Raw genomic sequence first — 12,714 nt, forward strand, 5'->3', positions numbered from 1 at the left:
TTAGCATGACGAAGTCAACTGCAATATACACAGATAATTTAAATTATTTAATCACCAATCACCTTGGCTAAAGCGTACTATACTCTTTCGTTATCCTTCGGTACGTTATTGATCTGTCAGTATATTACCTCTAGGTCAGTTAGAGATAAATATTAACGTTCTTTCCTTTCGCTCAGGTTTACATTATTCCTTCTTGTAAACACTTAGAAAAGCTTTAAGGTTCTTTAATCCCAAATCCCTAATTAGCCATTACTAGCCTTTTTGTAACGAGGAAAAAGAGTATCTGAAGTACAGATCAGGAGTTCGCTTTGCCCATATAACAATGAAAAACATTTAAAAAATGTACGCTTAAGGCAATGGCAGTAATAAAAGACACGCAGAGGTGGCTTCAGCAAATAACGGGCTTGCAAACGCAAGTGCTCAACAAAAAGCGCCTGAACCTCTATTGCAATATACAGCACTCCAATAAATTACACAACACTTTGCATAGGCTGCAGAAATAACGCAGGACAAGACTTACACAGATGCCAATCCGCAGCATTTATACACATGCACATGGCAAGAGAGAAACCAAACACTATCATTCAACTCGGGCAGGGTAGCGCGATCCCGAGTTTGCCCAGCGTGAGAGTGCTCTCTGCGTGTGTGTCTGTGCGCGCGCGTGAGAGTGAGACCCATCCTCGGGGCATTTCCCCTCTTTGGGCAGTTTTGCTTCATTTGTTTCCTATTTCTGCTACATAGAAACTAACTTCCATCTCAGCCCCAGCCAGCGCCGCTGAATAGAGCCTGTGCTGCGGCTCCGTGTGCGTCAGATCCCTCCGCAGAGCCGTCCCCGGCCCCCTCCCTCCCGAGGTCGGCCTCCACAGAGAAAGCGCCTTCCAGCCAACCGGCGGCTCCGGCTCCGACATCTTCGACTGGAAATAAATAAATAAATCGCACCTTCGGTCGGGGAGCCGCGGGCAGGGGTCTCGCCGCGCCGGCTGCGGGGGCGCCGGGGCCGCGGGGTCGGAGGCACTCCTTTTTCTGCGCCGGGGGCGGGGGCGGGGGCGCGGGCGCGGGCCGAGGACAGGCCGAGCCCGGGGCCGCGAAGGCGGCGGACTCCTTTCTGCGGCGGAGGGATCCGCGGCGGAGGCGGCGGCGGCGCCTGTAGCCGCTGCCTGAGAGTTGTTGTTTCCTCCTCCTCCTCCTCCGCCTCCGCCGCCGTTGCTTGAATGGTGGAGCCGAGGCTCGGCTCGTGAACACACAGTGACAGCTATAGGGCAGGCGGCGGCACCATCCCCGCTTCCACTCGGCGGCGGGGTGTCCCGCCGGCGGCCCCGAAGTGACCCATAAACATGTCTTGTGAGAGGAAAGGCCTCTCGGAGCTGCGATCGGGTAAGTCGGGGGGCTGCCGGGGCCGCTGGCACCGGGCGATTCCGCCCGCGGTCCCCCGCCCCCCGCCGCCCGGCCGCTCAGCCTGTGTCTCCCCGTCCCTCTCTCCCGCGCAGAGCTCTACTTCCTCATCGCCCGGTTCCTGGAAGATGGACCCTGTCAGCAGGCGGCTCAGGTACGGCGGCGCGCGGCGCGGGCCGGGCCGGCGCTCGCCGCTCGCGGGCGTGGGGGAGGGCGGCGGCGGCGGCGGCGTTGGCGGCGGCGGCGGCGGGGCCGCGGCCCGGGGCGCGGGGCTCAGCTCTCCCCGCTTTGTTGTTGCAGGTGCTGATCCGTGAGGTGGCCGAGAAGGAGGTAAGGGCGGCGGCGGCCCGCCGCGTCCCGCCGCCGCGCGGCCGCCCCTGGGCCGCTGCGCCGCCGCCGCCGCCGCCGGGGCGCGGGGCGCGGGGCTCGGGGTCCCCGGCGGGGCGCGGGGAGGGCGGGGGAGGGGCGCGGGCGGGCCGGGGCCGGGGGCCGGGCTCACGGGGCGTCCTCTCCCCGCAGCTGCTGCCCCGGCGCACCGACTGGACCGGGAAGGAACATCCCAGGACCTACCAGAATCTGGTGAGACATTCACGTCGCGGAGCAAAGAAACTTTTCCCCGAGTCGAATAAAAATTGAATTTCCCGCAATTTTTTTACAGAGACAAAAACTTGGCCCCAGAACCTGAAAGCTCCGAAGGCCACGGGGAGGGTTGGGAGGCGGGCGCGGGGGTTGCGGGGGGCAGTGGCCGGGGAGACCCGCACCCCGGGGCCGCAGGGGCTGCCGACAATTTATTTGTGATATTTTGTTAATGTGCTAGAAATAAAGATACGTCATGAGTGTTGTGCAGTGCAAGGCCGGAGGAGGAGGGGCCGGCGCGCGCGTCCGTGCGGGCGCGGGGGCGCGCACGAGGCGGCGGCGGCGCGAGGAAGGAGGGCGCGCTCGCTCGCCTGCTCGCTCTGCACGCGCGCTCGGTTCGGCTTTCTCCTGCCGCACACAATAGCTGGTGACTAACTGCTCCGAAGTGGCATTAGCATTTCACAAGCCGCCTAATTCAGCCGCCGCGGAACCGTGGCAAGACGTTATTTTTTTCCTCTTCCGTTTCTGTGGCTTTCCTTTACCTTCAGAGCTAGGTTTTTTTTTTTTTTTTTTTTTTTTTTTTTTTTTTTTTCCCTCGTCGGAAGGGTTCGGCCGGCTGATGGTCGTTGGCCAGCGGGCGCATCTTGCATCTACGGAAGCTTTTTTCGCAGAAGTGTAAAGCGTGTAACACCCTAAAGCCAGAAGTTTAACAGGCTTTTTTTTTCATTTTGGTAATTCTCGCGTTAGGCCCCTCGTTAAATTAAAAGCTGCTATTGGAGGCCCCTGAAGAGTTGATTTTTTTTTTTTTACACGTACACTTACTGTGGAGTGGCGATTGGCAAGTAAAAGTTTTTCCGTTTTACAGCGGGATGTATTTTGTTAGTCGCTTGAAAAATACGTCTCTTAATTTTGTGGGTTTCCGAATTGAATATTTTAGTCATTTCTGAAAATCGATTTTCTAAAAGTGGTCCTGAATCCCCTTAAGTATTGTGAGTGGAACAGTGGGGTAATTGTATTCGGGAGTTCTGTTTTGCGTGTTAATTTCTCCTCCTCCTCTGATTTAGGTTGTATGCGTATGTGTGTGATGTGTGTGTTGAAGCAGTCACTGGGGCACATCGAGCCTTTGAAATTTATGCAGTGCATTGATTTTTCGGAGACATGTTTGTAGCTGATGTTTTAAGATAGTTATAATGTTACTTCAAGAGGGTTTCTGAAAGGATCAGGAAGTTTTAGCTAGCTTTGAACGCCTTCAGCGAGATTGAAGAAGGCATGACGTGATTTTTGATGGCTCCTGTTTCATTTGCATATAGAACATCTAACTTTTGTGTCTCAATGTGTCATGATTTAGTATAGGTTGTTGGTAAGTGCTCACAGCTATTGAAATAAGCAAGCATACTTAGGTTTAGTTAATTGAATAGAGAGTTAACAGCGCATTCATTTCCATAGTGTTGGTTTTTCAAGTACATTGTGACTTAAACTAGTCTTATTCAGTACTTGGCTAAGATGAATGGAGTTTGAAGCAAACTCCAAGATGCAATAACAGCAGTGTTTAATTTTTAGGTTTGTAAATACTTGACAAAATCTTAAGTGGATTTCCATGTATTTCTTGTTATTTAAAGAATTATCATAAAGATTATAATATTCCATTTTTAAGAACTGGACAGACAGAACTCATCTTTGCCTCTCTTTTAACCACACTCATCTTTGCGTTTTATAAAACTCCACAAACCCCAAGTCACTGAAGGTTGCTGTGTTCTTTTTAAAGTGGAGACTATTGATAACACTTTTTATGTTTTTTAAATGAAGCGGCCAATGGTATCTGGCCAAATTATGAGAATGTCTAGTCCTTGTAGGAATATCATGTTATTTTCCAATAAAAACAGGGTTACCAGTGTTTTTCAGCTTTTTTTGAGTGAGTTTCTCACCTCTCAAATATTAGTAAAATGAGTTTATATTCCTAGTCTCTTTATCAGACTTGACTTAGGATATACCATAAGCAGTGTCTTTATCAGTGTGTTATTTATCAAAATCCACCTATTTTGCATGGAAGTGTTTTTTCTTGCTTAGAGTGTTTTCAGACCTTTTTACCAGAGCAGTCATGTTGGCACACTCATGAGATAGTTAAGAATTCTCATTAGACTTCAGGGTTCTCTGGCTCATTTTCTCATTTCGTTCGTTCAGCGTATTACTCACTCTGTATCAGCTGGATCCGAGGCACCATTTGAGGTACTTTCGTACCCATCGAACTATATATCTAGGTGTGTGGTATTTGGTTTAATTTTGACTTTCGGTTGACATTTAGTTAGCTCTAAAGATATTTTGGAACACTAGGTATTTGAGTACTTTTTTGTTTAATAGTAGGGTTTTGAAATTTTATGGTGAGCTAGGTGAGCACATGCAAAGTCTCTTGTACATCATTCTCTATTGTCTTAATTTATTCCTAAGACTGAAAAAAAGTTTTATTTTGTGTCCTATCAAATTTAATTTACATAACATTGGTTTGAAGATTATTTTGGTGAGTGAAGCTAAAGTAATAACTATTGTTTGTAGTTTCACTAGTGTTTACCTCTACCTGGAAATTTTGTTGCTTACGTTAACCTATAAATTGGGTAATATTTTAAATGGGATGATTTGTACGTCAAATTGAAATTTCTAGAGAACCTTAAATTACAGCTATTTAGGATGGGGTATAATATTTGTATTTGTGAGCTTAAAAACAGGCATAGATCAGCATCTGCAGTCATGCTGCAGATAAAATCACAGTGGTTGAGTTTTGACCAAGCAGAAAGTGGAGTTTTAAGAGCAGTTTAAAAGTTTACAGAGTTGAAATAAACGTATTAACTACTTTTTTAAAAGTGTCATTGGTAAAGGTATTGTTAAACAGGATTATGGTTATTACTGTCTGTCTTAAGACTTAAAACATTTTAAAAAGTGGATGGAATTTGATAGGAAGTTAAAGGGTTTAAAAAATTTTTTTGGCTCAGTGGTATACGTTTAATCAGATTTTCTATTTTTAAGAAGTATGAGGTTGCTTTTAAAGTAAAAGGGCATTTTTTAAGCTTTCATTAGAATTCTTATTTTTTTAAAAGGAGTCAAGCGTAAGGAGGCAACTTTACAGAATAAGAAAACAACTAATTTTTGGACAAAGCGAAAGCTTTGTCATTTATTTATTTCTTAGTTTGAATAGTGAAATTAGTTGGTTTATTAAGCTTCGCTCTCTAGTTGTCGCCTTAAGTAGTGGCGACATAATTTAAGTTGCATATTTATGAGATCTTGAGGCGAAATTTATAAGCGTTTTTGCCAGATTTGGGACTCTGATTACATTTCTTGCCTACGAGGCATTATTTTCCAAAACTGCGTTCTTGTTTTGCTAATCTGTTATGATATAATAATATTTTTTTGTAGTGGTATTTGCTTTTTAAAAAATGATTCCACTTTATTAGAAATCTTTGTATTCAAGGGAAAGGATTGGGAATCAGGAGCCTGTGGGTTGTGATCTTAGCCCTGCCTACAGTTAGCCTGCAGGTTAACCTCTGGCAAGTCAGGAATTTCTCTGGGCCCCTGTTATCTCATTCTTGTCAGATAAGCGAATTGAAATCTGATTTTTAACTAGAAGTCGCAATGCATTGTTTCTAAGAGCTCAACTTTTCATTTTGGAGTTTCATTATCTAGAACACAGAAAAGTAGACTTAGACAAATCATGCATTTTAGGAAATTGTATAAATGCTTTTTGTAGTGCTGTTCTTAGTTTGTAGAATCATTTCTCCTTGAAAAGATGAAGATTTTTGAGACACAACCACTTTGTAGACTACCTCTTCAAAATTAATGTGTTTTCACCATGGTTTAAGTACTGGTTTTCATAAATTATTGGCGGTCTTAAACTCAGAGATGAATAGGAACCATAAATAGGATTTTCTTAAGTGTGTATTTAGAGTATGCTGATTAATGTGAAAGTTAAGGTATAAAACCTAGGAGACTAGTTTTAGGTAAAAAAAAACAAAAAAACAAATGTTTTTGAATCAGGGATTCCCATTCTATATTAAAGATAACATAGTATTGTCAAAATTTAACCAGTATCAATTTTGGAGGGGGTGGCATATAATGAATTAAATGTGTAGTAGACTTATCATTTCCTTTTTAAAAAGAGTATCAGTGAAATAGTAAGCTTTGCTTGGTAGTCTCCATAACACGGTTTTCATGTCTCATAATCATTATAATGAAAAAATTTGTTACACGTGAAGGGAATAGTATATATTGAAGGGCTGAAGTAGGCAAATCTTCATCCTTTCTTATACAAGCAATTATTCTATTGATACTTACACCATTATTTTAAAGAGTTTGAGGCATTTACAAAAATTTTAAAATAAATACCTGTTAAATTCTTAATTCTCCTGAATAATTGTAAAGTGGCATGAATATAAAGGGGGAGTTGGATTATCCCCTCCCAAACTGCACAGTGGTGTTTTATGATTGTTATGAAGCAGAAAAGTACTGTTGGAGTCTGTTTCCCAATCTGTACAATGGGTTACTAATAGCTCCTACTTTGTAAGATTATGAGTAAAAACTGATTGGTACAAATCAAATACTATGTAAGGGTTTGTGTTTGCTATTATCAGAACTTTAGTAGTAGTAGTAAAGGTTGTTCCAACTATAGCTTTCTAACATTGTATAAAAATTTAAGAAAAAACTTTTATTTCAGAAACAAGTATGCATAACGTTCTGATTATAGTAGTTGCCATATAAAACCGGCTGCTTAAAACTTTAGAAGGTACTACTAGTATAGTTACTTTGTAGATTCAAGGACAAAATAATTAAGCCTAAGATACAAAGAAAAAAGTATAGTAAATATCAAAAAATAAATCATTTTTAAAACATTGTGGGTAGATTTCTAGACAAATTTTGTTGGTCTGTATAGTGATTCTAACTATGACTATTTGTGGAACAGTTAACATTAAGAAATGTTTGGGTGGTTGAAATATGCAGAATTGATTAGAGGATATATGAAGCTCTTTCTTTTGGTAATGATCAGATGGCACTTAGGAATATGTGAAGGGAGCTTGGCTGTTGCATCTGGTTCCTTCTGTACAGAGATTTTTGTAATTTAAAATCATCACAATAGTTTGTATTCTTTTTGGAAGTAGGAGGAGATACTTTGTTTCGTAATGTGGCTTAAAGGTATTTCTGTTTTAAGCAGAGTTTTAAAAGGACCGTTTTGAATTTATTCTTAACCACTGCGCCACCGGGGAAGTCTTGAATTTATTCTTAAGTGAGTATTTGGTTAAATAAATCCTATGAATGTCAGTCTTTTAGTCCATACAGAATTTCTTTGTCAGATAGACAAGTTTTTTGTTTCTTTTGTCTAGAAACTTTTCTCACCTCTTGCAGCCGTTCTTCTTTTTCCTCAATTTTGTGGTTATCTATCATGTCACTACAGAATTATAGCAAATAAAATTGTATTTTACACAACTTACTTTGGACAAGTAATACCAGGTAGGTGAATTTCATTCTTACTTGAAGTTTCCACATATAAATTTTAGAATTCATCGAAAAATATCCCTAGTACTAAGCAAAGTGGCCATTACTTAACAGAGTACTAACTATATACGTTTAGAATAATTTTGTATTTTAATGTACTTTCCTTTCAGGAAAGAAAGTTAAGCATTAAAATGAGTGTATTAGAGAAAATGATTTTAACAGCAAATTTGTTTAGAATATTTAAGTTGCTTCTGTAATTATACTTAAAAGTGATAAAGACTATTACATAATATGAACCAAATTGAAAATTCTGGAAGTTTTAAATGTGTAAAGTTTCTGTCTTGTTTGTGAGAACCTCTGTTGTTGACATATGAGTAATTTGTGAAAACAAATTATTTTGGAATTAATAAATACGTTGATGAGTATATGGAATATAGAGGAGGGTAAGCATTTTATAACAGGTTAGGGAAAATGACAGTTTTTTGTTTTTTTTTTTTTTTCATTATGGCATTTGAGAATTCAGGGTACTAAAAATTAAAAATTGTGGTATTGAGCAGTGAAATACAAAAGTTTGAGAACCTTTGGTCACTACAGAGGAGGGAGACATCAGACGTGAAGCCGGTCCACCTTTAGTTATTTACCTCACACGCACATGCACATACACAAAGCAGCCTTATTTAAGCTCAGGGATCACAGATAATGAAAAGGATGGTTGGATGCGAAGTTTTTGATATTAGGAAAATTGGGGTAGCAACATTGGTGTAATGCAGTTTCTGCTTTAGTTAAAACTGATTTAAATTGTAAGAGGAGTGAGATTTGTAGTATAAGGCTTAAGTTATTCATGGCAACATGGGTGATAGCAGCCTGCTGCAAAGGAAGCACATAAGGAATCCGTTTATTCTGGGCTCCAGATGGCTGTGGTCACAGTAGCATGACCCATTTGGTCTCTGTCTGGATAAAGAACAGGCACATAGCCTGTCTTGGCAGAGGTTATAGTATAAATGCAGGAAATACTTACCTTCACTTGTGTCAGTTGATTCTGGTTTAGTTTTGGGGTGTGGAAGTACTAAATTCTAGTCAACTTGGAGAAATATGCATTTTCTGAAACAACTTTACACTGCCGTTATATGTGTGATGTTAGCTATTTTGAGTATGGTGTTTGAAACTGAAACATTACTAAAAATGAAACTGATTGTTCTCTTAAGATTATTTACATTGGCATTTTAAGAATAAACAGTTTAAGAATTTTTAATCTTAAAATTAATGGACAATAACTTTTTCAACAGACTTACAGGTTTAAGTTTTAAATTATACTTTACTAAGTAAATAATGTTTTAAAGAAGATTTCTTTTTGCACAGATTTTGCTTAGCAAATTTGACTTGATTTAAAAACAAAACTTCAAAATGTTATTTTAAAAAGTTAAACTTTGTCATTCTGTTGTGTTTTAAATTATTTTTTATAGAGCATCCTTACTTTGTGGTTTGTGGAAACCTTAATTCTGGATAGAGTTTTGGGGGTTTTTTTAAAACAAATATAGTCAGATTGTAATGAATAAAATTTGGAAGCAACATTGCATTTTATTTATTTGACAAATATGTATTGATAATTGCATTGATAATTCTAACTGAATTATTATCTAAATGAATTCTTAGGTGGTTGACCAAATTCTGAATATAATACACAGTCTTTCGAGCATGTTTATTCATAGTTATTAAGAGTAAATAGACCACCAACATTAATTTTGAGACTTAGTAAGATTCTGTATTAATTTTATTATACTCTAAGTAGAAATAAGTCATAAGCTTGTAAGAGTCCTTCTAAGAATTGTTGCCCAGCTTAGAAGATTTGACTTGAAAAATGGTTACATGGGGTTTATTTAAGTTTGTAATCATAGAGCCTGTTTGACAGTGAGGGAGAAACTAAAGTTTAGAGAAGGAAACTATAGTGTTACCGAAATAACACTAAACTCTCAATCAGAAGACCTTGGTTTGATTACTGTTTCTCCTACTTTCTAAATGTGTGACCTTAACCTTTGGGCCTCAGTTTTCTTTACCTGTGAAATGAGGAAAATACTTAACCTTATTTGCTTATGAAGATAAATAAATTTTGAGCATACTTGGCACAGAGTAAGTATTGCATATTTTTTTTCTCTGTGGAAAAGCTACTACAGTTGAAAGGAAATGCTCAGAAAATGTAAACTTGTTTTAAAAAGTGTAGATATAATTTAACCTACACTTTGTAATATAAAAGATTTATAAATTGTAAGTTTAGAAGTTTTGAGAATTTTAGGGGCTGGATTTTAGTAATAGGCCTTATAGAGTGATTTAACAGTGAATAGGGTTTTAAAATATTTATGATTTTGTTTATATGCTAGAATAGACCTAAAAATAAGAACTATATTACATGAAGCTGACCTTTTAGAACTCAGAACCATAGTAGGAAGCAGAAGCAACTAGCCTATCAAGTCTGAAAAACTTGTGAGAAAACAGATGTGGGAGATCTGAAAAACTGTTTTAGAATCAGTTAGGTGTTTGGGACCTAGGGATAAAGTGAAGAGCCTGGTCAAATCAGATCATTTTAGTGCCAAACATTAGGTGGATCTTATTTTCATTAGGACTTCTTAATTACCTCCTAGAGGAAGGACTGGCATTTCTAGGTCTCACAGGTAAATCAAGTAGTTGGGATGGATATATTGATCTAAGCTCACTTTTAAAAGGTCCTTAAAAAGATATCCAAGTTTTTTTTCTCTGTTTAGGTCTAGAAGGATTTTTTTCAACATGAAAGGTCAACTTGTAAAACATTTCTTTCTGGCTCACTTAATGCATATGTTGAAAACTATTCAAAATGTCTAATTTATAGTTTGCTTGCACATTGATATGTACATATATTTGAGGCAGTAGGTACTTTGGAGGGGAGGTAGGGGATGGGCTGTATGATTGTGGCTCTGGAGTTAGATCGCCTTGGTTTGTCTCATCGCTACCATCCACTAAACGTGTGTGACCTTGGGAGGATTGTTTTATCTTTTTGTGCCATCATTTCTTTATTAATGGGAATAATAATAGAACATACCTCTTACGGATATTAAAATCATTAATTCAGCTTTTTCATGTACAACAACAATTACCACAAGGCCTAGCATTTAGTGTGCAGCCAGTATGTTAGCTATGTTAGTAGTATTAATATTCATCACACTTTACCATTTGGTCATACTTTTTATGTGTTGAATATCTTTAAGAGCTTGAAAGCAGCTCTGGTCCTGAAAAGTAATGGGCATATTAGAATTGAGAATGTCAAGTTTTGTTTTGTTTTTCCTAATAATAGTGTATGGACAATTACTGAGAATCCAAATATAGACATTTTTGGATAAGGGGTTTTATTACGATATTGTTTTGACTTTACCTTTTAATTTTTTCCTAGTAAATTAAAAGTTCATTCAGACTAAAAAGCTTAAGTATTAAAGATACAGGGTTCTTAATAATTTGAAAATTAAAAATCACATATGTATAGCCATGAATGAACTATTTTAATTTTTAAAAATTTGTTTTTGTTTTTACATTTTAAATATTGACCATAAATACATGGATTAATATTCATGAAGAATAATGTTGAGAAAAAGATAGTACCAAAAAATAATTTTTATTCATTTTTTAAAATCTGTATTGGGGATGTGTGTATATATATATATGATGCATCTAGGAATGAAAGCTGATGGTCCCTGTTCTCATGTAGTTTACGGTAAAGTTGAGAAGAAAAACATTAAATCATTACATTGTTAAAGGTATAATCATGAACTGGTACATGAGTTAAGGAAAAGTCACCCAAGACTGTTCACCTGAGATAATGTACCTAAACTGAATAGGGTGAAGGAAAACAAAGGAAGTTCATTGGAGGGAAGATCTGAAGCAAATAAAAGAGTTGTCTGGGCAAAGGGGCCGTGGGGAGACGCTGCGAGTGTATACCACGTGGAAAAGCCTGACAGGAGGGAGCACAGGTAAAGAGGCTGAAAGCAAGCCCGTGGGTCTAAATGTGGAAAGAAGTGGGGTCTGGAGAGTGTAGGGCTGGGAATGTGCCAGATGAGACAGAGAAATGGTAATGGACTGTGCATGTACTTCAGGGCTTGTAGACCATGTTAAGGATTTGGATCTCCACAGAGCAAGGGAAGCCTCTGGAGTGCTCTTAGGTAGAGGTGACCTGACCAGATCAGTGTTTTGGAAAGGGCATTCTAATTGCAATATGGAGAATAGATTTGAATGAGGTTGTAGAACGCATGAGTGGATGTGGGAAAGATGGGAGTTTATCGCAAAGATGATTTGAACTTGGATTGTTATTATGGAGATAGAGATGGGTAGATGGGTTTAAGGCTAGGAAGGAAAAGTTCAATTGGAGTTGGTGACTGCTTGGGTATTTGGAATGAGGTGGGAGGGAGGAATGAACAGTGTGAAAAACGTGACTTCTTGATTTTAGGTTGGTTAGATAGATGGTGTTGCCAGTCACCACGGTAGGGAAATTTTTTGGCAGTGGGGGGTTGGCATGAGCATCGTGAGTTTACTTTGGGGTATGTTGAGTTGAGGAGGCTTTGGGACGCCAAGGACGGGAGTCTTTTAAGAAAGTTTGATGTGCAAGCCTAGGCTATAGATACAAATTTGGGAAGCTTTGAATAAAGGTTGTTCAGTGAGAGAGTATAGAGTGAGAATAAGAGAGGGTCTGGAACTGGGCTCTGGGATCTCAGACCTTAAAGAACCTCACCCTTCAATGGCTGATAGAGAACTCAGTTTTTTTCCGCATATTTTCATATATTCATTTATCTAATAAGCACTTACCTGTAAGTACTACGTTAGGTACTGGCTAGATAGGTAAACAAGTTCTAATCCTGTGTGTTCTTAGGTAGGACAAGAATAAAGTAAATTGGCGATTTTAGTATAGTGCAGGGTCTTATGAACCCCAAAACAGGGCAAGATAGTGGTAGGGCCTATATGTGTTTTGGGGGGGAGGGGAAGGGGATCATAGCTATCGTTAGATTCCTCATGAGGTCTAGGTATCAAAATATATTAAGAACACTTAATATGGTATGATAAGTACTACAGAGTTCCGGGGAGTGGGGTAAAGGAATGTTTGGGAAGGAGTTTAATGTGCTGTGGAAACACAAAGATAGAATGTCCCCAAAGAAGAGGCAGAGGCAGGTCATGGAAGACAGTGAGGCATAGACTGACTTGAAGGAGAGTGAGGTGTAGAGCTGCAGGGGTAAACATTTCTAGCAGAGGGGTCAGTTT

The 12,714-nt window shown here is 39.5% G+C and overlaps 1 protein-coding gene across 2 annotated transcripts in view; it reads left to right on the forward strand.

The window, feature by feature from the left end:
* The first annotated feature begins 1,099 nt into the window (after positions 1 to 1,099).
* The window catches only part of PHIP (pleckstrin homology domain interacting protein), a 122,854-nt gene continuing 111,239 nt past the window's right edge, over positions 1,100 to 12,714 (forward strand). For both annotated transcript variants that reach the window (XM_059082987.2, XM_059082989.2), the window contains exons 1-4: positions 1,100 to 1,374; positions 1,488 to 1,546; positions 1,693 to 1,722; positions 1,912 to 1,971. In XM_059082987.2, the coding sequence (XP_058938970.1) occupies positions 1,335 to 1,374; positions 1,488 to 1,546; positions 1,693 to 1,722; positions 1,912 to 1,971 (189 nt within the window). In that variant the 5' untranslated portion in view covers positions 1,100 to 1,334. The remainder of the gene's footprint in view (positions 1,375 to 1,487; positions 1,547 to 1,692; positions 1,723 to 1,911; positions 1,972 to 12,714) is intronic.

This window comes from Kogia breviceps, chromosome 13, assembly GCF_026419965.1.
Source record: "Kogia breviceps isolate mKogBre1 chromosome 13, mKogBre1 haplotype 1, whole genome shotgun sequence".
Lineage (NCBI taxonomy): Eukaryota > Metazoa > Chordata > Mammalia > Artiodactyla > Physeteridae > Kogia > Kogia breviceps.